The 27,177-nt window shown below is 45.3% G+C and overlaps 1 protein-coding gene across 1 annotated transcript; it reads right to left on the bottom strand.

Annotated features, from left to right (window-relative positions):
- Positions 1 to 19,101: 19,101 nt before the first annotated feature.
- On the bottom strand, positions 19,102 to 25,358 carry LOC142576104 (uncharacterized). The gene is made up of 3 exons (XM_075686053.1): positions 25,309 to 25,358; positions 19,781 to 21,038; positions 19,102 to 19,188 (listed from the first exon to the last, which is right to left on the bottom strand). Coding segments are annotated over exons 1-3 (1,269 nt in total). The 5' UTR covers positions 25,318 to 25,358; the 3' UTR covers positions 19,102 to 19,186.
- Positions 25,359 to 27,177: the final 1,819 nt, after the last annotated feature.

Raw genomic sequence — 27,177 nt, 5'->3', positions numbered from 1 at the left:
AATGTAGACGTCTCTATGTACGTGCAATAGCGCGATCCTGTAACTCCTGAAGTGGTACTTTGTAAATTAATTTGTTTGATGAGCGCAAAATTGCCATCAGCTAGTCTTCAATACTGCGCTATTTACCGACATGTAGTTAAACATTGACTGGGTAAAGTACACTACTGCATTTGCCCGTAACATTCATTGAATGAATTCCATGTGAATAGTACCGATAGCTCAAGAAACGTTCAAGACGTTCTAAGTGCAGAAGCTACATTTAATAAAGATTTAGTGGCTCTATATAGACACTGCAAATGTGATAGGCGCAACATGTCTAATTTCGTCGTTGCCACGCTGATAGCTTGCTAGCGATGCATTTCTTTCGTGCAGTGATACAAATATGCATATGACACGCAACATTTAGAGGGTAGCCAATCGTTCAGCTTGTGCAACAAAATTGTGCGATGACAGTACGCTGTGGCCGGGCTCCGCGAAGAATCGTACATGGAGTGAAGTACTTGTTCATTTAGGCGGGTCATTACTGAAAAATGTTTGATGAGGTTATCGGTCCGTAGAAGAAGAAACTCCTGTGCATACAGTGCCATTGCATCTGGCATTTTCGAGGTATCTTGCACATTTACTCAAGAAAACTTTTCGGGAAACAACAAATGGAGCCTGCGCCTGGCTGCTTTTCCCCAACTTGTCCTTACATCACATATGTCTTTTTCTTTCATTTTCAGATATGTGCCAACGACTTTCATGAGCTTCAACGCTGATTAAAAAAAAAACTGCGCTCAATTACATACTTCTTGAGACCCATTTCTTATGAGTATACAACTCGGAGGCATACATCACAGTATAAATACTAACGTTTCAATACGCAATACTCATGCCAGCAGTGGAAGATAGTAAGTACGCTACGCTACCTTCGCTGCCGAGTCGGCTGAACGAATGATGCGTAACGGTGCCCCTAGCTGGCTTCGTTATTTTCGCAGCCAAACGCACTGCACGTATCTCGCGTCACGAGAGGCCAGGTAATCCTACGCGCGTGGGCCGCGCCCTCGCCAGATCACGTGACAGTTCTTTGTGTCTATGATTTTCTGTACTGCAATTTTTAACAGCTTTTCTTGAAAAAATGATGATGTAAAGAAGAAATAAGTGCAACCATCTTCGTGAAATTTTGTGCAGCGAATTTCGAATAACAAAACAATATCTGCTCTTTGTGTATGTCTATGCAGTTTGTACGCGTACAACTGTAACCACGGCCACATGGAAACTATGAAAGTGCCTACAATGCACGAAGGCAGGGAAAACAGCGTGGTACCAGAGTTACCTCGGGACATGTACCAGGTTTGACGCGACCTGTCGAGGTGATTTATGTCAGATTCTATGATTAGAAGTGTGCAGATGATATTTGGTAATCATTGCCTCAGTCGATAACATTTCATGGCCAAGGCATCAGGCCGCTCTTCTTCGAATGAAGCTTATCGTAAGTAGAGGATCTCATTCGATATGTCTGCAGCATGCAGAGAGGAAGTGCTGCACGTATCGCGCTCTCCCCTGCCGCTGTGCTATTGAATTGTGCCTAAACCCCATAAAAAGGCGCACAAAAGCTTAAACACAACCTTTATTTTAAGTAGTGAAGCAATGAAGTTTAGGTTGCCAATATTCCTTGTACCGTATTATGCTATGCTTAGGCGGGAGGCAGATACATTCCCTAATTTGCTTCTGGCAAGTTAGTGCGAACGAAAGATGGCATGAACACTGAAAACATTGTTGAACACTGATGGCATGCTGGATGAAAACGCTTTGGCAGTCATTACTAAGTTGTTCCTTTCTACCGTGCAGGAAGAAAAAGGACATGGCTGGTTGTATGCCTCATACAATGTTTTCTTTTTCTTTACCATTTTCGCCAATAAATGACGGCTCCTATAAACCGACGTTTCATAGTTTCCTCAGCACAGGAATACGGTTTCACAAATACGGGGATAAGGGATGCTTTAACTTATGAGGCATTCATGCAACAAAAGAGCAATAGAGTGAGCTATGAGCTTTTAAATATATTGTACCGACAGATCTGCACTCTTCGTAAATTATAAATAGCAGATTGCCTTTAAACATGTATTTTAATATATTCTCCGAAACACTCAGTCACATTTCAGAGTGTAGTTATTTTTTTAAAGAGGAACGCAAGGAAGTAACGTAATATTAAAGGACTTAGTAAAGCGTAAAATACTTGCCTTATCGTATGCTTCAAAGTGCGCCGCAAGCTGTACAGATTTTAATCGCACAACAAAGCGGAATGCTAAAGTCTAAACAAACGCCTCTCACGTGATTTAGGTGCAACAGTTTATGGAGTACGAGTAAACCAAATGTCCAATAAATGTTTACCTATTCTAAGGCTGTTCTCATTTTATCCGCGCACATGTCCGCCCAACACCGACAACGCTGGCGCCTACGTTACTTTGCCTTGCGCACAAGTAATGCTCACGATTAGGATAATGATAACAATCAAATTGATAGCACACAAATCAGTTGGTGTTCCATTCATACTAAATTCAAAACCCAAGGAACAATTTGTTGTTTATGGGCTCTCAAATAGAACAGCATGCGTGGCTTGACTCATGTCTTGCCCAAGTTATCTACAGCTTGTTCATTTCTCGTCTTGCCGAAAGCGCCGAAAAACTGAGAACTAACCTGGTAAATAGCGCCCAGCTGTCAGTAATGCTTTGCTGTCATAACGTCATGGCATAAACCTAAAGAAGGGTGTTAGTTGCAAACGAATGGTCCTACCAGTGTTCGAGGGTGACTTGGTCGATCCATTGCGTTGTTGGTTACCTTCTCTTCTCCTGGAGGATGTCGCGGTCTCCAGCGCTTTATATTTAGCCAGAAGTCACTTACTAATGAGGATGATTATGATGATGACTGTCTCAAAATATTGTCTTGATTTTATTGTTTTATAGGTGTCTTTGTTTTTCGCTTTTGAAGTATACATTTCAGTCACATCGGGTAGCGGCGAGTGAACACTGTGAACGTGTTAGTGGGAAAAGTGAAAACAAGCCTTGCGTAGTGGGCGTAGATCGCTTGCGTAGTGGGCGCATCCAGTGTGTTCACGGTGCCCTAATCTTTGTGTTTGCTAATACGATGCGCTCTGTCAAAAAGTTTCGTACTTAATGAAAGCCTAGCACAAATAGTGGGGCCCTATAACGTAAAACTATTTCAGTGTGTTTTTATTCGAATAGCCTGACGTCAAATTCACGTAACCGCTGACGCAAGTATGGACTGGTTACCCGCAGCGTTGTCGGAACAGCCCAATGAAACGCCCTCTTTGTTTAAAGGAGGTCAACTGTGTTCGTTTTCAAAAGCAATAACATTGCCTCATTGAGCGCTTCTTCTCATCTAATTGGCCAACAAAAGGCGGTAAGCACGCTCAATTGCAGAGGGTGTCAATAGGACAGAGTCGATGCAGTGAAAATAGATAACCAGATACAGAGGGTGGTGCCGACGTCTGCAATTGGTCCGCTACCCCCTGCCTTTTTGATTAGCTTGCGGTGGCTTGGCGAATATCGCGGCGGCATACAACAGAAAGCTAGGAGAGAGAGAGCTACAGATAAGATAACGCAGAGAAAGGCAGGGGGGTTAACCAGAGGTAGTTCCGGTTGGCTACTCTGCGCAGGGGAAGGGTTAAGGGGGATAAAAAGAGGAACAGATTGGAAGGGGGAGATAGAAAGAAAGAGAGACAAGCACGAACAAAGCGCGTACACTAGAGAGCGGTAGGGGGCGGCATTCTTAGAGTCTGTCGTGAAGCCCCGTAGACCGCAGGAACCTTAATAACGCGAGTAAGGCCTTCCATGCGGATGTTCTTTCGGAGCATTGGCCTAAAGCTTTTAGTTCTGATAGCGGACGATTGTCCAACTGGTCCAGTACTCTGCACATCACTTGTCTCTGAGCACTGTAACGCGGGCAGACACAGATGATGTGTGCGAGCGTCTCGTCGATGTTGCATGTGTCGCACGTGAGGCTGTTGGCCATTAAAATGAGAAAAGCATATGAGTTCGTAAAGGCGACGCCTAGCCACAGACGGTAGAGCATGGTCTGTTCGCGTCGTGGTAACCCAGGCGGGAGGTGCATCCGTATGTCCGGAGACAACGAACGCAACCGACACATGGTGAATACATTTGAGTCCCACAGGGGCAAATTACAACCACGGGACATCAATCGCAGGCCAGCCGCTGCGTCTGTTGGGAATGCCGCTAAAAAAGATACTCAGCAAAGAAGAGTTGGCAGAGTAACGTCATAAACATTCCGGAAGAGCTCAATAACGTTACATGGCTACGAAAAATTTTTATTATACGCAAATAAACCCATGCTGTTCAGCACGTGCGAGTATGGCCGGTGACTGAGCGTTCGGCGGACAGCCATTTTCTATTTCTTTCGCGACGCCGCATTGACCGGCTATTCAAAAAGAAATTCAGTTTTGTTTGGCGTAATAAGGCATTTTAAAGCTTTTACGCGGTGACTTTCGGCGGTTGTGTGACGTCGCGTGACAGACAGGCGACGTGGGTGCGGGCCGGGAACTTTTGACAAATAGCAGATAGCTAATGGCGCAAAGAGTCGAATAAGAAATAATTATTTTTCTTTTGTTTGGTATTATCACGCATAATCAGTGTGTACACGTCATATCGGACGGGGATATGTCGCGGTTTTCGTGACGTCGTGCGACCGGCAGGCGATGTGGGGTGGCTCAAGGAAGCTTTTGACCAACCGCGGAAGAGTGATTGCAGAGTTGGAATAGAAAAGTTTGGAGTAGCTTTGGGTTATAGTGCCCTTAGCTCAAATTTCTATTCTACACGGCCTTTGACAGTTCGGACTCGGATTTTTTTTTGTGTGTGCGCGTAGTTTATCACAAATGATAAAACCATGGAGTTTAACATATCATAGCAACAGGCGAACTGTGAGGCATGCCGCAGCACAGCATGGAATAATTTTGACCGTCTTGTCTTTTTGAAAGAGCTCCTAAATTTAAGCAAACGAATGTTCGCCTAAAACGCTACCGTAAATCGAAGCACCAGTGGCAAGTCTACGCGCCTCCGTGTGTGACTCTCCTGTATAAATTTTCCTGCACGCATACAGAACATTATTCTGGCGTAGCTTTAGCGGCGCTATTCCAATAAGCGAACGCTGTTGGCGGTCCCTCTGGACTCGCGATTTACTTCTTCCTCGTCGCGCTTTTTTCGCCCAGTAATAAAATATGGCACACTAACCTTTCTGCTTTGTACACTTTTCTGTTTGTTGGCTGCATCCGGTCATTGCTCATGTTCGGCGCAAGTTCGATGGTCATCCGCTTGCATAGCATATAGAATCCACGTTTTTGGATGATCAGGAGCGTTCCCGTGGGTACTGTCAACGACTACACACAATATAATTTGCGCTTTATCTAAAATAAATTATTAATTAACATGGATGCTACAATAATCTGAACGTTCATTTGAGCTTGTTTTCGGGGCCCCCTTCCTTAATTAAAACTCTAAATATACTTGAAAAGCATGAGAGGAGCACAAGGCTTAGCTTCCCGCGCAAATATAATTTAAGGGGCATGCACGGTTCACACACGTGAGAATAAGGCAATAAAAAGTAGTAAAGTCATGTTGTGTGCAAGGGCCCTATAACGTAAAACTATTCCAATATGTTTCTATTCCAATCTCCTGACGTCAAACTTGCGTAACCACCGACGCAAGCACTGGGCGGTCACCCGCAGCGTTGTCTGAACACACCAATCAAACGCTCACCTCGTTCGTAGGAGGTCACTTTTGTTTGCTTGAAAAACGAATAACATTGCCCACACTGAGCGGCTTGTCGTATCTAATTGGCTGACAAGAGGCGAGAAGAACGCTCAAGTGGAGAGGGATTCACTGGGGCAGAGCCAGTGCACTGAAAATCGATAACCGGATGAAGAGGGTGGTGCCGGCGTCTGCGATTGGTCGGCTTTCCCTTACTTAGCTTGTGGTGGCTGGTCGAAAATCACGCCGGCATGCAACGGAAGCTTAAGAATGACGCTATAACTGACCCTCAGCGAAGAAGAGTTGGCAGAATGAGGTGGTAAACGTGCCGAAAAGGCTCGAAAACGTTACACGGCCACGCAAGAAGCTTTATTATACGTAAGTGCACCCATGCTCTCCGGCAGGTGCAAGTAGCAAGCGTCTCAGCGATCGGCAGCAGCCATCTTTTATTTCTTTCAGAACGGGGCAGCCTGCGGCTATTTCGAAGAAAATTCAGTTTTGTTCGGCATATTTATGCATCTTTATCGCATACACGTCACTTTGACGCGGTGTGATTGTGCGGTTGGTGCGGTTGGTGGACAGGCTGGTGAAGTAGGTGCAGCCCGAAAACTTTTTACCAATAGCCGAGGGCTAATGACGAAAAGGGTTCGAATAAAAAATAACTGTTTTTCTTTTTTCTGTCAAATCATGCATAATCAGTGAGTACACATCATATCAGATGGGGAGGTATCGCGGTTTTCGTGACGTCGCGTGACAGACACGTGAAGTGGGCGTGGTCGAAAAAAGTTTTTGACCAATCGTGGAGGGCTGATAGCAGAAATGGAATAGAAAAGTTTGGAATAGTTTTACGTTATAGCGCCCCAAGTGTGGTGCTAATGTTACTCTAGTCAAGATATTTTTTGATGAATACTTGGTTTTGTGAATCTTGCTTTAAATGGACAGTGCATTGCAATGGCGTTAGCCCATTGCTTCTTGATAACCCCTTGTTTGCTGTGCAGATGAATCCATCCACGTAACATTGTTCAAAAATTTCAGTAACTTCATTTTTCATTTTAAGTTTGCGTCATCTGCGTCTGGCGCAATTTGAGCCGCTGCTTACCCGGCATACCAATGGCAGTATTGTTCTTGCTGTTGCAAAATTATATTTAACGGACATAAGTGCGTCACATTAATAAGTTTAACGGAGATAAGTGCGTCACATAATAATAATAGCACATTAATAATGTTTAGTGTAAATTTAGAACTCTCTGAAAAACAATCCTATGGAAGAGTGACTCGCATGAACGCTTTGCACCACAGCAATGATTATTCAACGAATAAAAGCGGAATGCTGAAGCGAGAGATGCTTAAAAATTATAGTCTTGCTACGTCTGACATCAGCAGCAACTTCAAAGTCCTTGTAGAGAGTGTATGTCGGCAAATATGCTGCAGAAGTGCGAATATAGAAATTATATTGTTATATTTCTAGTTTACTAAGAAAGAATGTTCTCCTTAATTAATACAAACTGAGTATTGTTCACAAAAAACAGCTACAGTTCACATAAAATCTCATACAAGAATGGTGCAAATGAATCTGTATGTAATTAGGAAGTGTTCTGGTTTGACCTAGTTGTTTACAATTCATTATCAATGTTGTTTGGGCGCCACTTGGAACGAGGACTGGCAAACTACTTGCCCAAGTGCGAATGCCTGTGAGCAAGTCTGTCTTGTTGACTGCTCATGCATATTTTATGATGTCTTTCGTGTGACTCACATTTACCTTTCATATAAACCCCTTGACTTGCTACCATTAAAACCAGTTGAAATTTTCCGTTTGTGTCTGTCGTCTCCAACTCCTCTTTCCAAGCGATACGCGAATAGGAGGAGGAGGAGGAGGAGAAACATTTATTAAAAAGAAAGGACAAGCAGGTGTCTTTCTGCTTGTGCGGGAGGCGCCCTTAGTCCAGGGCTCCTGCGGCTCTTGCTGTCTCCCGGGCTCGCCGCACCAGTTGCTGCTGGTTACGAGGGTCCGAACTAGTCAGCATGGCCTCCCACTGCTCGGGTGTGGGGTTGGGTATTTGCGGGGCCGCCTTCACGTTGGGGCACGCCCATGTGGTGTGATATAGGGAGGCGTAATCATTACAAAGGGGACATTTGTATGAATATAGTGTAGGGTTTATTGCGTGTAGTCTGCTTAGATGGGGGTATGTGTTGGTTTGTAGTTGTCGCCATGTTACGGCGTCTTCACGTGAGAGGGTCTTGTGTGGAGGCGGGTATTGTCTGGAGGCGGGTTCAATCTGTGGTGTTGTAGTATGGCGTTGTATTGTAAAGGTACGGGCTCCATGGAGGCGGCCGTATCCCTCTCTTGTGGCGCCCGGGAGGCATGAGCTCGGGCTACAGCGTGCGCACGCTGATTTCCACGGAGGGACTCGTGTCCTGGAGTCCACACTATTTCAACGTCCGGGAATTGGGAGGCTTGTTTGAGGAGTCGGTGGGCGATTGAAGATATTCTGCCTCTCGCGTAGCTACGGCAAGCTGCCTGGGAGTCAGTAATGATTGTGACGTACACGTTGGTCGGACTAGAGGTGATGGCCAAGGCGATGGCTGTCTCCTCCGCTACGAGGGCGCTGGCAGTGCGGACCGTCATCGAGACCACCTCTTGTAGGTTACAGTAGACAACGCTGGCCGTCATGGCTGCCTTTTGGGGGTACTGCGCGGCATCTGTGTATAGTGTGGTGGGGAAACTGCCATATTTTGTCTGTAGAGTTTTTGCGCGAGCTTGGCGACGATCGGCATGATGTTCCGGGTGCATGCTTCTGGGGATAGGGGCTACTTTGATGTGTTCCCGGAAGTTGGGGGCCAGATGAATTGCTTGTTGGTGGCCTTTGCCGTGTGTGGGGTAGCCTAGGCGCGCTAGGACTGTCCTTCCTGTTGGTGTTAGGGCTAGTCGTTCTCGTTGGCTTGTGAGGTGGGCGTCTATAATTTCTCTTATAGTATTATGGACTCCTAGGGCTTCAAGCTTGAGTGTCGCTGTTCCTGGTGGTAGGCCAAGCGCTTGCTTGTAGGCTTTCCGAAGAAGTGCGTCTAATTGATCAAGTTCCTTGGGAGTGAGGGGCAAGTACGGGGCAGCGTAGGCAATGCGGCTGATTATCAGGGCCCGGACGAGCTGTATTATGTCGTCTTCTTTCAGTCCGTATTGTTTCGAGTAAGACTGATCACGTAGTTAGGCAGTTTCAGTTTTACCGTGTTCGGGCCCTTTGCGGAATTATAAAGCCTTTTGTTCGTGCCTTTTTGTCACTGGCAGGCCACCTTCACCCCAGCATGTCAGTTGGCTAGAGCTTCCTTTTGCTAACAATTCCAGCCGAAGATATTTTTTTGTGAATACTAGTCCTCTGCTTGTACCGGAGACGTAAACGTGAGTGACCGGGTTGGTAAAGCTACCTGGTGGCGCAGAGGTTCAGCAGATAGGGCTCACTGGTTTTATTTCCGTGACTAACCATATTGTATTTAGCTGCGGTGTAAAGTGTCGGCCACGACGGAATCTTCAACACGTTCCCTTTAAAACTTTCTTCACACAGGTAACAAAAAACATCTCCAAGGCATTGTGGTTGGGCAAACAATCTGAGGATGGTGCTACCAGCGTAGTGTTCCGTAGTTCCAGTCTCCCTTCCGTAACGCGGTATGGCGTTACTGTTACTACGTTTTTCGGGCAAATTAGACCATTGTGTTTATAAAGTTCAGATCGAATGTCGCTACGGGGGAGTGTAAAAAAAAGGGAGACAGATTGCTTGAAGGTGTTATCAATAAAGGGCCTTGCCTATTATACCCTGCAGTTGACGGCCGCGTCATTAAATTTAAACAAATGTTTTCGGTAACGAAAGGGCCTAATCGACAGTTTGACCGTTTGAAAATTGTCAAAGCTATGTCGGCGTAGTCCGAACGTGCAGCCTCACAAAACATGATAGAGCTATTCTACTAGTCAGTTATTGAAACAGCCAGCACTCTACCTTTGCCGCTAACCACCAGGCTTAATTATTTCTCGTGGGCGTGCGAGTCAAACGCTCATTGCAAATCGCTACGATGTGCATAAAATTCTGGTGCATTGCCCGAAGCTTTCAAGAGCACGTAGCATTGTACTGCCAACCACGTTTTGTGAGGACTTTTCTAGAACGTGCAGGCGTCGTCTTTGTTTATTCCCATCGCACGTATCTTATAATTTCCAGGAAGGAGTAGATCACGTAGGCCTCCACGTACTACGCACCATGTACTGTCACACCACGTACTCCACCAAGCATACACCACGTACTTTATCCAAGAGAGTAATACCGAACGGCTTGAGTAATACTGAATTTAGGCTTGAGCCGGCAACGAAAAGGGTAAGCGGGGCGGAAACAAGTTTCTTCACACAGAACTCCATCTAAGAAAAATCTGTCAGCATTCTGGTGGCTACGCTGCATAAAGATATTTAGTTAGGGCTTGCCTTCTTCCATAGCATCTAACTGAATGCAAATGGGGAATGTAAACGTGCTGAAAAGGCTGTAAAACAACCTTGCTTCGTAATACTTCTCGTGATGCACTTCACGAAGCGTCCCTTGAAGTTGAAATCTCGATCACGGACTAAATGTAGTAAAAATTATTTATTTCAGTTCCTAAAAGGTAATATCTAGTCCGACGATTCGCGCAATGATTCCGTTTGGTGTTCAATAATCTAAGTAAATATATCCAGTCCAACTAACCATGTCAAAATCAGAAGATATTCTGCCCAGTATTTTATCTTTTCTAGTGCAATCGCTGTCCACTAATGCATTATCTTTTCAGCGAGATACTTTCTACATGCATACAGGAAAAGTTTGGGATGAGCGGTTACTTTTTCTTTAAATATGTTTGGTAAAATTGTCCTGGAGATGATGCCAGTCACATGCGTGGAGGTTTTTGCACCAGTGGCATTCCCGTGGTTTTCAGAGCTAGTGAGAGCACCTCCCATCCCAGCACGTTCCACTACACACGCTCTCGCAATTTCTGTGCCCTTGGCGCCTCGACTAGTCGAAGAGTACCTCCAAGGAACGGGCCTCAAATGCTCCCAGAGCAAGTCCGAACTACTTCTTTACCGGCCCACGCGCAGAGGCATGCCACCAAAGAGCTACACAGGACCCCGGCAGTACGAGGAAATCGGCCTGTACACCCAAGACGGAAACGCAATCCCCAAAGTAAACAAGATCAAAATCCTCGGAATGATCATTGAGGCCAACGGAGCTAACGGCGAAACCGTGAGGAAGATCGAAGGCAAGGTCACCAGCGCCACGAGACTAATAAAGAGAATAACCAATAGACACGCGGGCATGAAGGAAGAAAACGTCATTCGACTGATCCACTCATTCATTGTCAGCCACATCGCCTACGTAGCCGCCTACCACAACTGGCACGTCGCGGAAAAGAACAAGATCAACACGCTCATAAGGAAAACGTACAAGATAGCCTTGGGCCTCCCGGAACCGACGAGCACCGAGCTCCTGGCTCAGCTGAGCATATACAACACCCTAGAAGAAATAGCCGAAGCACAACTCATCTCGCAGCTCGTACGCATGTCGACCACCACGACGGGGAGGTACATTATGAACACGCTCGGCATAACTTACCACAATCAGCACGGCCAGAAAATGGAAATCCCCAACAAAATCAGAGAGACCATTACGGTGGTAACCATCCCAAGAAACGTGCACCTGATTACAACCGAGGTAGAAGAAAGGCAAGAGCCGAGGCTCTGCTCTGTTCATTCGGTAGGGAGAGAAACGCGCCTTGTCGACGCAGCCGAATATGCGAATGGCCAAAGACACACCGCCGTAGCCATAGACGCAGAATCAAAAATCAGAACCACATTCAGTGTATACCCCGAATACTCGGAAATAGCGAAGGAAGTAGCGACTGCGCTGGCCCTCACAGAACAGGAATGCGAAGTCGTGCTAAGTGACTCGCAAACGGCAGTAAAGAATTACGCCAAAGATCGAATTTCCAAGGAAGCCCTGTCCATTCTGGCCAAAGCGGGCAGATCCAAAACCGCGAGCTCGAGGATCGTATGGTTCCCCGCGCACGTCACCACGGAAGGCGACGCGCTCCCGAACCTAAACGAGACGGCGCACCGGACGGCGCGAGACATGACCCGCCGCGTCGAACAGGGCAACGCCACTCGCACGATAGCGAACGCTTCTCGAGCAGAACAGGACAGGCTCACCAGATACAACGCCATAACCTGTGCATATTTGAACGCCAGAAGGATATACCCACCGCCGAGTCCCCAATTGAACAGGAGGTAGGGCGTCGCCTGGCGACAACTCCAGACAAACACCTTCCCTAATCCATTCCGTCTGAAACGTATCTTCCCAGATAAGCATCAGGACGACACGTGCAAATTGTGCCAGGAAGGACCAGCAACACTCAAACACATGCTGTGGGAGTGCAATGTAGTTATAGAAGGGATGGCAGTTACTCCGGAGACCCTGTCGCCGAGGTGGGCCGCCGCTCTGCGCAGCTCAGACCTCGGAATATAGACGTGGGCAGTCCAGCAAGCCCGTGAGGTGGCGTTGAGGCAGGGCCTTGACGTTCTCTCGTGGGAGACCTGAGCCCGGGTCAAGTTAAACCTTGCCGGACGTACAAGAAAGTTGTATCCGTCCATCCATCCATCCATTGGCGCCTTGACATTGCATCGCGTTCGCGTAGGCGGACTTTTCCTTTGTATGTTCTCAAAAACATCGGCCCAAGGCGCCACGGACTGCTATCCCGTTCACCGACTTATGTACTTTTGACACTACAATTTCCGCATTAATAAAAAAGCAGTCACAGAAACAGCCCGAGTCCACCTTTCTCAACTCTGGCGCTTGGTTGCTGTCGTTTTTCGAAGCGGGTTCCCTGGTCTCGACCGTCGTAATTTTTACACTGCTGTTACGTACGCACAATGGTCCCCACAATTAATGGTGGTATCCTACTAGCGAACTTTTGCTACCATGGCTACTCCCATAGTGCGACCCTGTTGGAAAATAACTGTCTTTCTGCAGTACTAAGTAATAATGAATTCGAAGGCGTCTTTCAGGTTTCAGTTACATGCTTTATCGGTGTACTGTGTCTTCATGGTTAATTTCGTTTTGTTTTTTTTTAAGACGAAAAGTTCGAATATACGAATTGAACTAAAATTGGTACCTAAGTGATACGCTATAATATGCTTCCCAAAATCGCTATGTTCTGCAGAGGAGCTGCACCCACCGCCAATTATCTCATTTATCTGCTGCTGTTATTAATATTAACTACTTATAATTATTCATTTATCTGCTCATCATGCTAATCTATTAGGTTTCGACCAACGCAAGACTCATCTATAGTGCTGCTGTTAACAGCAGCAATAATCGGGCCACTGGCTCACGTGAACTTAGGGCCTCTATATTATTGTTTTCGTATACCGCACCACGCACACCAATGTATTTTGATGTAGACAAGTGCGTGCCAACCAGTAATGCGTCAATTCAGACAGGACGGGAAGCCTTACACTGCTCATGTAGGAAAGTGGTTAAGCCTAATCCCCGACGCCGGGAACCTATAGCTCCGACCATGCGCGGCAGTTCCACAGGTATAACCTGGAAATTCGTATCCATAACTGAAGCCGGGATCAAGGTGTACGGTTGAAACAGCCACCGTAGCAGCGTGGTAGGCATCGTAAGTAATGGCATCAGCTCAGCCGAAGTAACCAATGAGGGTCCAGGCAGCCAGGGCCAGCATGAGGCGAGCAACAAGATGGGCGCCACAAGAGTGAAATTTAACGATTTCCGTAACGCAGAAGCTTAACTCGGTCATATCCACGCTTGTATTGTAAACATTCACTTTGCTTGGGCTGTTTTGACATTAAAAGTGGTTTTGAATTCAGAGGCACCACTTTTTTGATGTTCTGTACGTATAAGACATGCAATTTATTTAATTTAGTCTGTACAGTGACTTACGTGCAAAAAAAAAGGTTTTGTGTCGATCGTCTCTCAGACATTTGCTTAAGTTTCAGGAGGCGCGAAAGCCACGACGGATGTTTTTTTTTTCAGAAGTTAGTACCAGGTGTCTACGACTAAAATTTTTCGAAAGTTGCAATTCTTCAGCAGCCCACAAAGTACACATTATTCCCTTGCTCTCAATTCTGTGATAAGTAGTGCGCGTTATTAGCTGTTTTGCTTTTGCTTCTCATATTGCACTGTCTGTATGTTCGGTTTCCGTTATTGTCAAGTGAGAGTCAATTAGAGCAACACGTGAAACCATCATCAGACCCATTTTTCTGCTTAGATCTTAAGAATGAAACTGCTAAATAGAGCTAAAGAAAGTCAACAAACAAAGCCATAAAAACAGCTTAATTTTCTACGAATAAGTATGCTCTTCGCACTTCAGACCTATGAAATTTATTATGGTGTTGTAATCTTAGATGCGAAAGAAAGCACGCTCAAGTAGCTCAAAACGTCCACTAGAAACCGCGGAACCAAAAAAATATACCTCACGCTGAGCATCATGTCAATATTCTGCGCTTACCATGACGACTTGTCGACAACGACTGTAGAAGGCCGCAATGTTGATCTTTTAAGCTGCTGCAGTACCCTTTACACAAATTCTCGGGTTTACTGCTTCTATCAAAATGAAAAGCCGTCCCCACACACTTCTTTAACGTTTATGCCGTTTTCCATCGAATCTGCCTGCTAGGTAGCTTAGAGCTGTGTTTTTTCCCTTTTCACTTATTATACGTGGCTAGGTAAGCAAACTTTCACGCACATTTTGTTTGGTTACATTTTTTTATGCTTTAACATCTGATCTACAGCCCTAACGGAGACCAGTGCACAGTTATTCTGAATAACTAATTGCTTGTTTGAGAATCTTTCACTAGATTTTTTTCACTTTTCTGCATCTTTTTTGCTGTAAACTCCGTCCATTGGTTCTTAGTTTACGCTAAAGGCTTTCGCTAAAGACCATCCATAGGCCGCAAGTAATGACGCTGATATCGAATTACCTTTTAATTAAATTTGTCTGTTAAGCACAATCTATATTGGGAGTGGTTCCCTGAAATACAAATTAGTTCAGACGTCGCGCGCCGCTTTGCGTTCATGAGATGAAACGGGGCGGTGCCAACAGATTTACGAAATGGCTTTTATTTTAGAATGGATTATTCAAGAACATTCGCCATATTTCAATTCCTCAACTTTAGCATTTGATTATGCGACAATAGCAACATTATATGCCGCCATGTAAAGCCACCACCGTGTCATACAAAAATTGCGGGCGTTGCTAAGAAACAAGTTGCTCATTGGCTACAGTTTCTTCCCTGATATTTTTGCAAAAGCTCACTAAAGCACGCCGGCTCCACGCGATCTGAATAGAGGTGTCTTCTGTCCTTAGTGAATGCAAAGTTTTTATTTCTCACCCTGAAAAGAAGCATAGAAATGAATTTTATTTTGAGTGTCCATTTATGACACAATAGGCACGTACACACGCACTACAATGGTAGTTAATACTCCTTCTTTTCTTTTTGTGTATACCAGTGGTGCCATTTTTTTGTAACACTAGTACGTTGTTTTGCCTCTCTGCAGAAAACACTATCATATATACCTCTGAGTACCTATATTGAGGCTTTCGTCATTGTTTACTTCTCGGATTGCACATTTTGCGTCATTTGTTTATTTTCTTTGTTTCAATGCTTTTTGTATGTGTATGTTTAGGTGCATACTCTATTTTCTACTAAAACCTTTCTCAAGTGTGATAATGCGCTAGGATGGCATCAGGTTTTTGTTTTATTTTCACTGGGAGACAAAAAAATATTTCTGGATTTGGTGAGCTATGCGCGTGTTTTTTTTTTCGGATGGAACGACATCTACAGCCCAAAACAGATGTATCGCACCGAAGTTAACATTATTCCACCTCATTACTATCAAGTAATCTTGAAAACAAACGTGATGAGTAAGCTTCAAAATTTTAGAAAAAGAGCAAGCATAGTTTGAATAATGGACACTGTACATTAGCAGCAGAAGGGTAGCCAACTGGACTAGTTTGCAAGTGTTCATCGCTTGAGCCGTACACAACACAGATGGGAAAAAGCGAGCCCGGAGAGCTGCTTTATACAACTGTGTATGCGCTAGGTTATTTCAGATGTGTCGGCTGGTGTTAACCACGTCGTGGCTTCTTCTGTGATTTCTGCCCCAGTTGTGAATGGCTTCGAGGTTACCTCTTGACGAGTGGTGCTTTCGGTCCAGGGTTCAATCAAAATCTTCGTGGCCGCGGAGGAGCTGCCGGTAAGGACAGACTTCATTGACAGCATCAAGTGCGCCCTTCTGCAACATAATACGTTATCCAAGTATTATGGTGGACCACGTGTTATCGGGAGACGTACAAATGCTACGTAATACCGGGTGTGTGTGCTTCTTCCAAGTGCAGCCTTACTCCGTGGCTGCACGTGGAGCACGGTAGAACAGGAAGAAAACACGCTGTGTGTCTGCCAAACCGAATGGCATCCTGGAGTCACTGCACAATGATGAACGCTGCATAAAGGAGGCAGTGGCACAAGTCCCGTTATCGCCTAGGCCGAAAAGATGCTTCGGTGAAAGTTACCCTGAAAGCTATCCATGCATTTTGTTTCCTCTGTTGTGCGCATCTGGGAGCTTCATAGTAAAGCGGGATGAGGAAGGAAGAAAATGTTTGTTAGGAAACCGAAGAGAATGCGAGTGAGCAGCTTCATCTTCCCCTTTATTTCCATTCACGCCAGTTGGGGCGAGTGGTGAGGGGAGGCGAGCTCCTTACTCCAGGTTCCCTACACACTTCGTTACCCGCTAGGATCACCACAATATCTGCTGTTGGTCACGTGGACGCCAGCGGGACAGCACGGCCTCCTACAGTTCTGGGGGAGAAATTTGTGATGAGTGGAGGGGTGGGGGTACCTTCCTTGCTATCTTTCCTTCGCGCTTGTCGCTTTTAGAAAGGGCACTTCCTAGACCCTTTCTTATGATTGGCTGTGAAGAAGTAAACCTACGGCACCCTCATTGGGAAAAACGACAGTGATAGAAGAGCTCTATGGGGGAATGACGATATATATTGCCCAGCTTCCTCAGTTTTTGTTTGAGACTTGTGCTTGCGTGATATGTTTTTTTTGAGCGTGTGTCTGTGTGAAAAACATTTTTTAGGCTCACCAACGAAAACGTCAACCCAACTTCCAACTAGGCAACAGTGTAGAACAGCGACAGTGAGTACCGGCAGTGGCAGACCGACGTCGAAGCGCACTAAATCGACCAAGATTGCGTGTCTTCGTTTGCTTCCATTAATGAAATTCCTTACAGATGACTGATGAGTTTTGTAACAACTAGGGCAAAGCAAGTTCGCCTATGAATTGTTCACAACGGCACACTTGAGAAATGTTTAACGCCCGGGCCTCTGGAAAAGTGCTTCTTCCTTGCCTTCTTAAATAACAAGGTCATATCTCGAGTGCAAGTGTTCAGTGACTCATTTTTACCCTTCAGTGCGAAACGCAGGACGGCTACCCATTCATGCCTTGCTCAATCTTTCAATGACGGATCTTGTCGGCTGTTACAGTTACTCCCAAAGACGTATGCAACAAGACTGATACATGAATGCTACATATTATTATTATTCTAAAGAAGCACACTACAGTTTTGACTTGCACCAGGGCGTCAAGCTCTCATTTGATTCGGTGCTCTTATTTGTTTAGCTATGGAGACTTGCGCATTGCTACCATAAGCAGAGCGCACGCCTATATAGTCTGCTACGACCATCTGAATTTATTCAATTTCATTTGTTGCCATTGTGAATCAGGGCTTGCATGCGATGGTTATCTGAAATGTATGTTTACATTGTTTGCTACGTTACATTTATGGAAGAATTACTATGTCAACAACCATTGTTGTGTTTACCCTCCAAAAGCCTTTAGTCGTTGCGCATGGACAGTCCAAGCACAATTGACTGGCCTAGTCGTAAAACATACTGCCGACTGAGTTGAAATAATCTTTATGCAGCTGTATGACTGAAGAACGATATGAAAGGCAAGATGCAAATAGGCAGTCAGATTAAGCCCCCATGCAGCTAAACGCAATATGTAATATTTGCTTGTAATTCCACAAATTTTATTTTATACAATTAAAAAAAAGTTCTTTTCAAGAAATCTCGAAATTTCACTAACAAGTAGTTACCCATGATTGGTTTTTCCATCAAAATTTATCACGTTCTTCAATCACTTGGCAGGACTTCAGGCTCTTTCCGCAAGCATCTGTATCATCAATTATATTGTAAAAGTTATCGTTATTGACGTTTGCGGATTGTACCTACTTCTTGGGGTAAGTGTACTTCTAGAAAACTTTCAACTACTTGGCAAATCGGTAATATGCTTCTAAAAATAATCGCCTTGTTGAACAAGGTACAGAAACGCCTACTTTGATAACGCTGTTATAGCACATTATATAATTCAAATATTCAAGCTAAGCAATTATATTTTCATTGGAAGCGTTCACAGTACCAGGTTTTGCCAATCGCAAAACCTGGTACTGGAGTGCCAAGGCCAAGCAAGTCTGCCATACCATAGAACTGTGACCAAAGAAATGCTTAGTGACTTTTGATTGGTTCCGGTGTCTTCTGAGTGACTGAAGCAAGAAATGCCCCAAAGATAGCAACACGGCAAACAGTTGTTAATGCCGCTTTTGAGCGTTTTTCTTCTTGTTGACGTCATATTTAGCGGTATAACAGATGTTCCCACAAAACAAACACAAAGCTCTGCTGAGAGTCAAATGAAACAAATCTTTGCCTAAATCCATCAGCCACGCACAATATTGTCTAGTATCTCAGCGAATCATTTATACGAATGACATGGGAAATGTTGGCGAGTGTTGACCACGGCATCCCTACAAACAGTTGACCATTGTATGAGCAAAAAATGATAATGTCAGCCGATATGAAACATAAGCAAAGAATGGTCAGGCGATCAGCACAATTTCTAAATATGCTTAAACGAAACAGAAGGTAAATTTCTTCATCTTGCCCCTCATTAACTTGCTTCTACCTGTTGAATAGAAGCGAAATATCTACGTGCCTTATCCCTTGTTCTTGCGATATTCAAGAGTCACTATGATGTCAATGATATTTTGCAAATGCCAAATCAACAATGAAAAGAAAATGTAGGGGTCTTAGCTTGCGTTACATGAAGGTAACATTAAATGAATCAGTAGAACAAGCATTTTTCTTATTGCTGTTAGCGGATAATAGCGTGTAAGAGATCGCTGGCAATCCGGTTGTTGTGGATCATTCGTTCTTAATCGCAAACTACTCGCAAAATTACATAGATGACAAAAAAATACTTTCTCCTCAAATGTTACTTTATTAAAAATGCCGACTTGAGACGTGTTGGCATCTTCAGAGCAGTAATAAATATTAGGTGATGTTTCTGGAAAAGAAAGAAAACATATTGTCAACTGCCAGAAAGCTGTAGATAAGGTTGACAAATCGTGTTGCTTGCAATATTATCACTACATTGAGGCTCGGTCACTAAGATTAAACAATAAATGATCATTTTGCGCTGCAGAGGCTTAAATGCTAAATTGGGACTACCTCTTAGGTGTGTTGCACGTGCACTGCACTTTCCCGTATGGTATTACTTTTAAACATTCCAGTATATTCTCCTGAAATTTTGCAACACAGACGCCAAAATTACTTTAACCCCGACATATTTAAATTTATCAAAGGGAATATAAATGCTCCATTTTTGAAGTCCATGTAGGTGGACACTGCTACACTTCCTCAACGCAAATGCGCATCCTCCATATTTATATGATTAGGTGTTGGACAAAACTAATTTGTTCATCACTCCCTGCTACCGTTAACTCTAGCGTGAATTCTTGAATTCAATGTCGACCAGAATACCGCCGTTCGAAGCTTCGCAGAAGACTAGTTTTTAACGGTACCAATATATGTAAGCTTTTTCTACCGCCAGACGTTTGACCATTTGAGGGAGCAGAAAACGCAACTTGTCTACTTACACTTCTTCTTACGAAGGAGAAGGTTAGCGTAGTTGAATGGAGTGCCAAGGCCATAGCCGTAGTTCAGACCGTAGGCGCCAAGGCCATAGCCGTAGCCAAAGTGACCGAGGCCATAGCCAAGCTTTCCAATGCCATATCCATAGACTGGAGCGGCTACGACGGGAGCAGCATGGGCAGTGGCGACGGATGGAACAGCGTGAAGGGTCTCGGTGATGGTGGTGACCTTGGTCAGTGCTGGAGCAGCCGCAACGACAGGAACAGCGTGGGCAACAGTAGCGACGGCTGGGGCAGCAGCCACGACTGGAGCGGCGTGAGCAACGGTGGCGACAGCTGGAGCAGCGTGGTAAGTGTCAACACGGGTCACAGCCGGGGCGGCAGCAACGACTGGAGCGGCATGAGCCACAGTAGCAACGGCTGGCGCGGCGTGGTAAGTGTCAACGCGGGTCACGGCTGGGGCGGCAGCCACAACTGGGGCAGCAGCCTGCACGGTAGCGAACTTGGTCACAGTTGGGACAGCAGCGTAAGAAGCAGCGACTGGAGCGGCGGCATAGGTGACAGCTGGGGCAGCCTGGACAGTGGCAAACTTGGTAACTGCTGGGGCAGCGGCGTAGGCGGCCACGGCTGGAGCAGCGGCGTAGGTGACAGCTGGGGAAGTCTGGATGGTGTCAACCTTAGTCACGGCTGGAGCAGCGGCGTAGGTGACAGCTGGGGCAGCCTGGATGGTGTCAACTTTAGTCACGGCTGGAGCAGCGGCGTAGGTGACAGCTGGGGCAGTCTGGATGGTGTCAACCTTAGTCACGGCTGGAGCAGCAGCGTAGGTGACAGCTGGGGCAGTCTGGATGGTGTCAACCTTAGTCACGGCTGGAGCAGCGGCATAGGATACAGCTTGGCTAGTCTGGATGGTGTCAACCTTAGTCACGGCTGGGGCGGCCTGGACAGTGGCTACTTTAGCGACGGCAGGAGCAGAGTGGTAGGTATCTGTCACCTTGGTGACGGTGGCGGCTGGAGCAGCAGCGACAGTGGCGATGGCTGGGGCAGCATGGTAGGTGTCGACGCGAGTGACCGCTGGGGCGGAAGCAACCACCGGAGCGACAGCAGCGACAGCGGGGGCAGCGTGGTAGGTGTCCACGCGAGTGACGGCTGGAGCAGCAACGTAGGAGGCTCCCAGTGCGATACCCTGGCCCAGACCGACGCCGGGCGTGACGACAGCGTGGCTGAAGGCACTGGCGACTAGGGCCAGGATAAGGCTTGCACGGAACTGCAGTAGTAGGTTAACAACGTCGGCTTATTTTCTTGCGCTTTAACTTTCTATAACATGTGCGGAATTCACTACGCGAACTTCTGAACAAATCATGGCGTAAGTTACGAAAAAAAAAGCGTATTCACGAAGCTAAAACTGTTCGTAAGATAAGCAAGCATGCGATGCCCTGCCGCGGCAAAGACGAGCGCTGTAATCGAAAAAAATGCGTATGTGTAAGGGTAGCACAGGCACTAACTTCAGTACTTCCAATAGCAATCGCAAGTAAGTTCACAAAACCTTAACTAACGTCTAAGATGACGCCTAACAACAAATTTCTACGAGTGTAGCTGTCTTACGTGCTTCATTATGTATATCTGCGCCGCTCGAGATGACGCTGGGAAGCGTTGAAACGCGCTGTTGCGGTTGATTTTCCAGAGGCCACAATTCATACCCGAGGATTGCGCGTGCTTTCATGTCATCGTGTTGCGCCCTTATTTGTCATCTCAACATGCATTGAGCTGTTTCAGTGTATAATTCTATCATGTGTGCTCTTCTGTGGAAGGCAGTAACGCTAATGATGTGCCGTGAATTTCTACTATAGTGTCTGATAGATTGTGTTCATGCGCGAAATAGCCTGAATGTTCAAACTCGTCATGACGCTGTATTGGGCGTTAGCAAATATAACTGCAGTGTCCGTCCCTGACAACCGTAAAATTTCCTACGGATATCTCTTGAGAATTCTTATCGTCGTATCTTCTTTTTTCTAGTTTGAGCTACGTCTTGCTCATACCGCTCCTGCTGATTTATTTTTCCAAAGATTCGAGGTTCTAATTCTCCATGCGAGATGAAACTGAAAAAACGCACAAGCTTTTCTAAATATCAAAACTTGTAGCTGCTGCTGCACGATTCCCGGTCGTCTTCCATGTCGGTAGCCTCAGCCTTCTACTTATAGCTCACAGTTTCAATTAAGCCCCAAATCGAGGTGACATAGTGTCTGTGCCCACAGCTTTGCTCATTCTATGGCCTACGGTGTGAACCAATGTACGCCTACGACGGATGGCAGTCCTATCTATCATCTGAAGCGGGATGTCAGTACGATGACATATCTCAAAAATAAATGGCAAATAAAATTACGTAGGACACGCACACATGCACACGCGCACGCGCATATATTTATGTCTAAATATTCAGACTGACGAGTATCACTGCACACTTCACTTTGGTACAAAAGTGTGCAGCATAACGCTCATAAAGACGGCAATAATTTTTTTTTGCATGTGCAAAGCCAGTAACAGGCAACAGGCCATGGGAGGACCAGACAACAAAGAAAACCGTCAGCAGATGAAAGCCATCGTCGTCTTATGATTGGCTGTAGATGCTCATTCTGAACGCCAAACTAACATCCGTCCTGAGTGAAATGACGTTACCTCACGTCTTCCAGCGGCTACGCGCGATGTTCTTTCTATAGTATCACCCTCTTACTGAAGAAACCATTCACAGGTGTTCTTGAATTCAGTGCAAAAATTTTCTTCCAGGGGAGACAAAAAAACAACAAAATTATGGTGTTTTAAGTGCGACACCACAATCCCATTATGAGGCGCGCCGCAGTGGGGGAATGCAGACCACCCGGAGTTCTTTCGAGTGCGCCTAAATATATATACACGGGCGTATTCGTCCTGATAAAAATGCGGCCGCCGTGGCCGAGATTCGATCCTGTGACCTCATGCTCAGCAGCCCGACACTATAGGCACTAAGCAACCACGTTGACTTCAGCCGGTGACAGTCTTACGGTACTCGGCGCCTGCTTCGCAGTGGTACAGTTAACATGACGGCATGAAAAACGTCGGTCACCGTGGCCGTGTGTCACGATATGAACAATACAAAGCATGCACGATGCTAAGCGCGGTTACTACAACGCTTCGTGTCAGCAAGATCAGCACTTACGTTGCTGGAATTGTGCTGCCTTGTAAGCTCTCCCGTTGGCGCCAAGTTCAATCCCTTAATTCGGTGCGTCTGGACAAAGCTACGGCCTTTGTGTGTAATTAGCGGTTTGATTTCATGTCGTATGGATTATACTAAATGACTGAGCGAACTCCACACAAAGACAGTGGTGTTTGCCGCATACGGCTGACAACTGAATGAATATTTCATTTACGTGTACCCTCCGTATTTAGGTTCAGCCAAAGCGCATGTATCCGCAACTTCTCAGGCTTCGACTATGCCTCGACGATAGTTCTAGCTTCTCATGTTTAAATACCCGCAAGAAATTTATAAACATACTTGTCGCAAAACTGTCAGAAACGAGACACAATCTCTCCAATTATATTCATTAAATGATTAGAAGTATTCAAGATATTAGACTTGGAAGGATTAAGGGCGATGATGAACTGCGAATATCTCAATAACCTTCAGCTTGCCGATGACACTGTCCTGATCAGCAACGCTGGGGACACATTGCAACCATTGATTGAGGACCTTAACCGAGAAAGTGCACGAGTAGGTTGAAGAATAATATGCGGAAGACAAAGGTAGCTTCGATACTATCGGCCTAGGCACCGTGCTATATGTACAGTGACCCCTGAGAACGATGTGCGTCAGTGTCACGAGATCGACGACTTGAACTAACGTGATCTTAAACCAGCTGGAATGTTGAATCGCTGTGTGTTTCATGTACGGTGCTTTGCGGTACTTTGACGCACACTTAAGCGCATGCTCTTATGAAGCTGGTAAATTAATCTCAACTGGCACTAACCATCGTGGTGATGTTAACTGATTAAGATTTAGTTGGGCTATGATAGCGTAGTTAGGGGCTCCAGGCCCTGACATCACTAATCTATGATTTATTACCGGTCTCCAAATTTGATTGTGTACTTGCCTTCGTGCAGCCGCCTCAACCTGCAAAAACAAGCTCTTAACCTGGCGTGAGGCATCATTGTGTTTTATCAGCTCAGAAGCGAAGAAGACGTTGATATCATGTCAAAGTGTGATAGGCAATGCAATTAGCAGTTGTGGATGAGATGCAATGAAGAGCCACAGCTCCTTTCTGCATTTGTTTTTTTTAGAGATTCCTTAATAGCTCTCAATGCACTCGTCAGTGATCCTACCCGAAGGGAGTGCGCGTTCCATCGTCGTTTGGCGAGGAAACACTTTAGGCAGTAACGGTTTCCGAGGGAGTGATATTGAGCCCATGCGCGGCGTTAGAGCCGCACTTGCATCCGTGTGCAGCGCCATCACATACCATATGGACGAACGTACGAGCACTGGGATCCTTGCGTTGATGCCATACGAAGCATGCATATGCAGCTTATCTTCAGTTGCGTAATTAATATCAAGATCAAGAAATAAAGACAGCGGTCGGTGTGGTGGTGATGTATACAGGCGGGCGGGCTTAGCCTCGCAGACCTGGCCAGCAATTTTGCCTACTGAGTGTCTCTTTCTGCGCCAAAGATGTCACCATGCGTCCATCGGTTCAATTTCTCGCAAAAATATGACAAGAATGCGTAACACTTCCGCTGTAATTTTTTTAACGGGGATGCTGTGAACAGGCGAGCGTGGTAGCGCTTGCTGGCGCTGTAGTACACACCCGGAAAAGGAAACTGATGAATGAGGGTGAGCAGAGATTTGCCGTCAGAATATAGCTTCAACTACAAATGCATGATGTGCGGTCATGCTATCGGTTGACTGCATTACGTTCCTTTCTTATCTTTTAATGCGTGCTTTGTTTCCTCGTCGCTCTCATACGACGCCGTAAGTGAAATGCTCTGCCACTTCGACTGGACCCCTATCTCAGCGTAAGAACTTTTCGGCTAGGAAATTGAGTACGAACCGCGCAGCTTAGGGAACTCCGCCCCAGAAGGGCAAAGATATGCGCAAGTGAATAAGTGTCCAACTCCTGCATTCATTTTTGGTGTAAGACAAGCATTTATCCTTAGAATATAGCTTGTCGCTGTAAGACAATAATCTTCTCTAACTGTATTCTTTACTAACTCACCACACCGCTTTAGTTCTCGAAATGAACCGATCTCATTGTTTACTGCGTTCTAATTGCTGTAGGACATTTATTGTTCCCTCGCGAAAAGAAATATCAAGCAGATCGATAATATTTAATTCTTACTAATGATAAAGTGCTCAGTTGGTTTTGCTCTAATGGGTGTCTACTCACAATAGGTACTTCCAATAACTAAAAAGTAACTAACTAAAGCTTCCTTATCTACCTTCCTTACGAAGTTTTATGATTGATTGTAGCCATAAACTTAAAGTTAAGTGCTAAATGGAGCTGTGTACTCACGGCGACCATAGTTGCTGCAGGTTCCAGGCCTGTGGAGGTGAAATTAACTGCTGAAGTGGACGCGGATTGAAAGGCTTTTTATACTCCTCTGCCACCAAGATGTAACGCCTACGAGAGATTCAAAAACAATAAAAACAATTGAATACGGGAATCTGAGTCCGGATGTCTAACCACTCGTTCAAACGCAGAAAGAAAAGCATCTCGTCTGCATGTAACACTCTTTCTCGATCTACTTCTTTTCACGAACACATAGGAAAGAAAAGACTGCGTTTCAGGGCTGTGTACAATTATGTAAAATCTCCTGCTGCGCCTCAGAAACGTGCCTTCAATTCAGAAGAACCTTGGGGCAGTCCCGCTGTCCTAGTTACTGTACAAGCCTTTTGCGTTTTACTGAATTTATTGGTGGGGCTACCGCGTAGATGAAAACCAAACGTCACATTAAATTCGGTACCATCTTCGAGTGCAGCACATAGGCATATATTGCAGCGAATACTAGAGCAAATATGTGCATATTACTGCGTACTAGACGTACCTTACCGTACTTAGACTTGTGATAAGTTGATGTCCTTGGCACTATGGTTCATGCATATACATCCTTGGTTGCGTATGGCCGTGAGTGCTTTCGCGTATGGTAGCTCAGTGAATTCGTTACTTTATTACTTGATCATTCTCTGGGCACCTTGCATTGTAAATGAACTCTGTCACAGTGCAAGCATTAAAGAAGCGTCGAAGATCTAAATTTTACTATTTCCACGCTGCAACGACAGCAATCAAATGACTTTGGTCTACTGAGCTTTCCAGTGTTGAGGTTCATTACTCATCTGGGGTATCTACCACACTATTCCTCTCCTCATCTACTCAATCTCTAATTGTTTGACGTGCCAACGAAACTTGTCTGCATCTCGAATGAAGCGCTTTCGAGACATTCTTTGTCTTCCGGATGGTGTGAACTGCGGACGTGCTTGGACTGCGTATCTCGCCCTCACGCTCGGCCCACATCTCCTCAAGCTAGCGGCGCCTTTCGGAAGCCAGTTTTCTCATTTGTGCGCTTAATGGGCCCGTTGCGTTTAAATGCATGGCCGGCCAAAAATCCCCTTCACGGACGTCCGTTTCCATAAGAATTCAGCTCGCTTTCTTTGTCTTTAATGAATGGTGCCCTTGAAATCTTGCAAGACTAGTCGGATGACTCACCGCGTAATCGATTAGGTCTCAAGCAGTGTTCCCTGAACATGCAATCACTAACCCGCCCTTTATTCTAAGCTTCACATCTCTCTTTCTATGCTGTGGCCTGACCACTCGACCACTCAGCTGTTCTTCCGTCACACCGAAAATGCACGGCAATGTAGGGTATGGTCGTTTCCAACAATACAATGTGATCACGATTTAAGGGGAAGCTTTAGCTCGGGTTCTCCTATCTAAATACATGTAAAAGGATAATTGGTTTTCACAACAACCACTGCACCAAATTTGACTAGGTTTGTTGTATTTAACAGAAAAACTTAAAATATAGTGACTTTTGGTTTCAAATTTTGTAGTTAAGTCGTCCATTCTTCATTACAAATTCGCAAAAATTGAACATTTCCAACAAACGAAACTCTAATGTTTACTACTCTTTAACATAATAATAAAAATTAAAATACAATTCTGTGAATTGCACCTGATAGCAAATCTAAAGCGGATAAAATTGATATGTTAGACATTAATATAAAGAATTAGAAATATGGGAATACAGATTGTGCAAAACCCTTGTAAACAACGTGAAAATTCACGTAAGATGTAAAGTCACAGGTTTAATTTGTCCGCTTTGAATGATCTAGTGGACGCCGTTTACAGAGCCGCGATATCTGTTCTTGATGCTGAGCTATGAAT

This window comes from Dermacentor variabilis, chromosome 3 (assembly GCF_050947875.1).
Source record: "Dermacentor variabilis isolate Ectoservices chromosome 3, ASM5094787v1, whole genome shotgun sequence".
In the NCBI taxonomy this organism is placed as follows: Eukaryota; Metazoa; Arthropoda; class Arachnida; order Ixodida; family Ixodidae; genus Dermacentor; species Dermacentor variabilis.
Note: the sequence above shows the minus strand (reverse complement) of the source record. Positions and strands in the feature narration are given on the sequence as shown.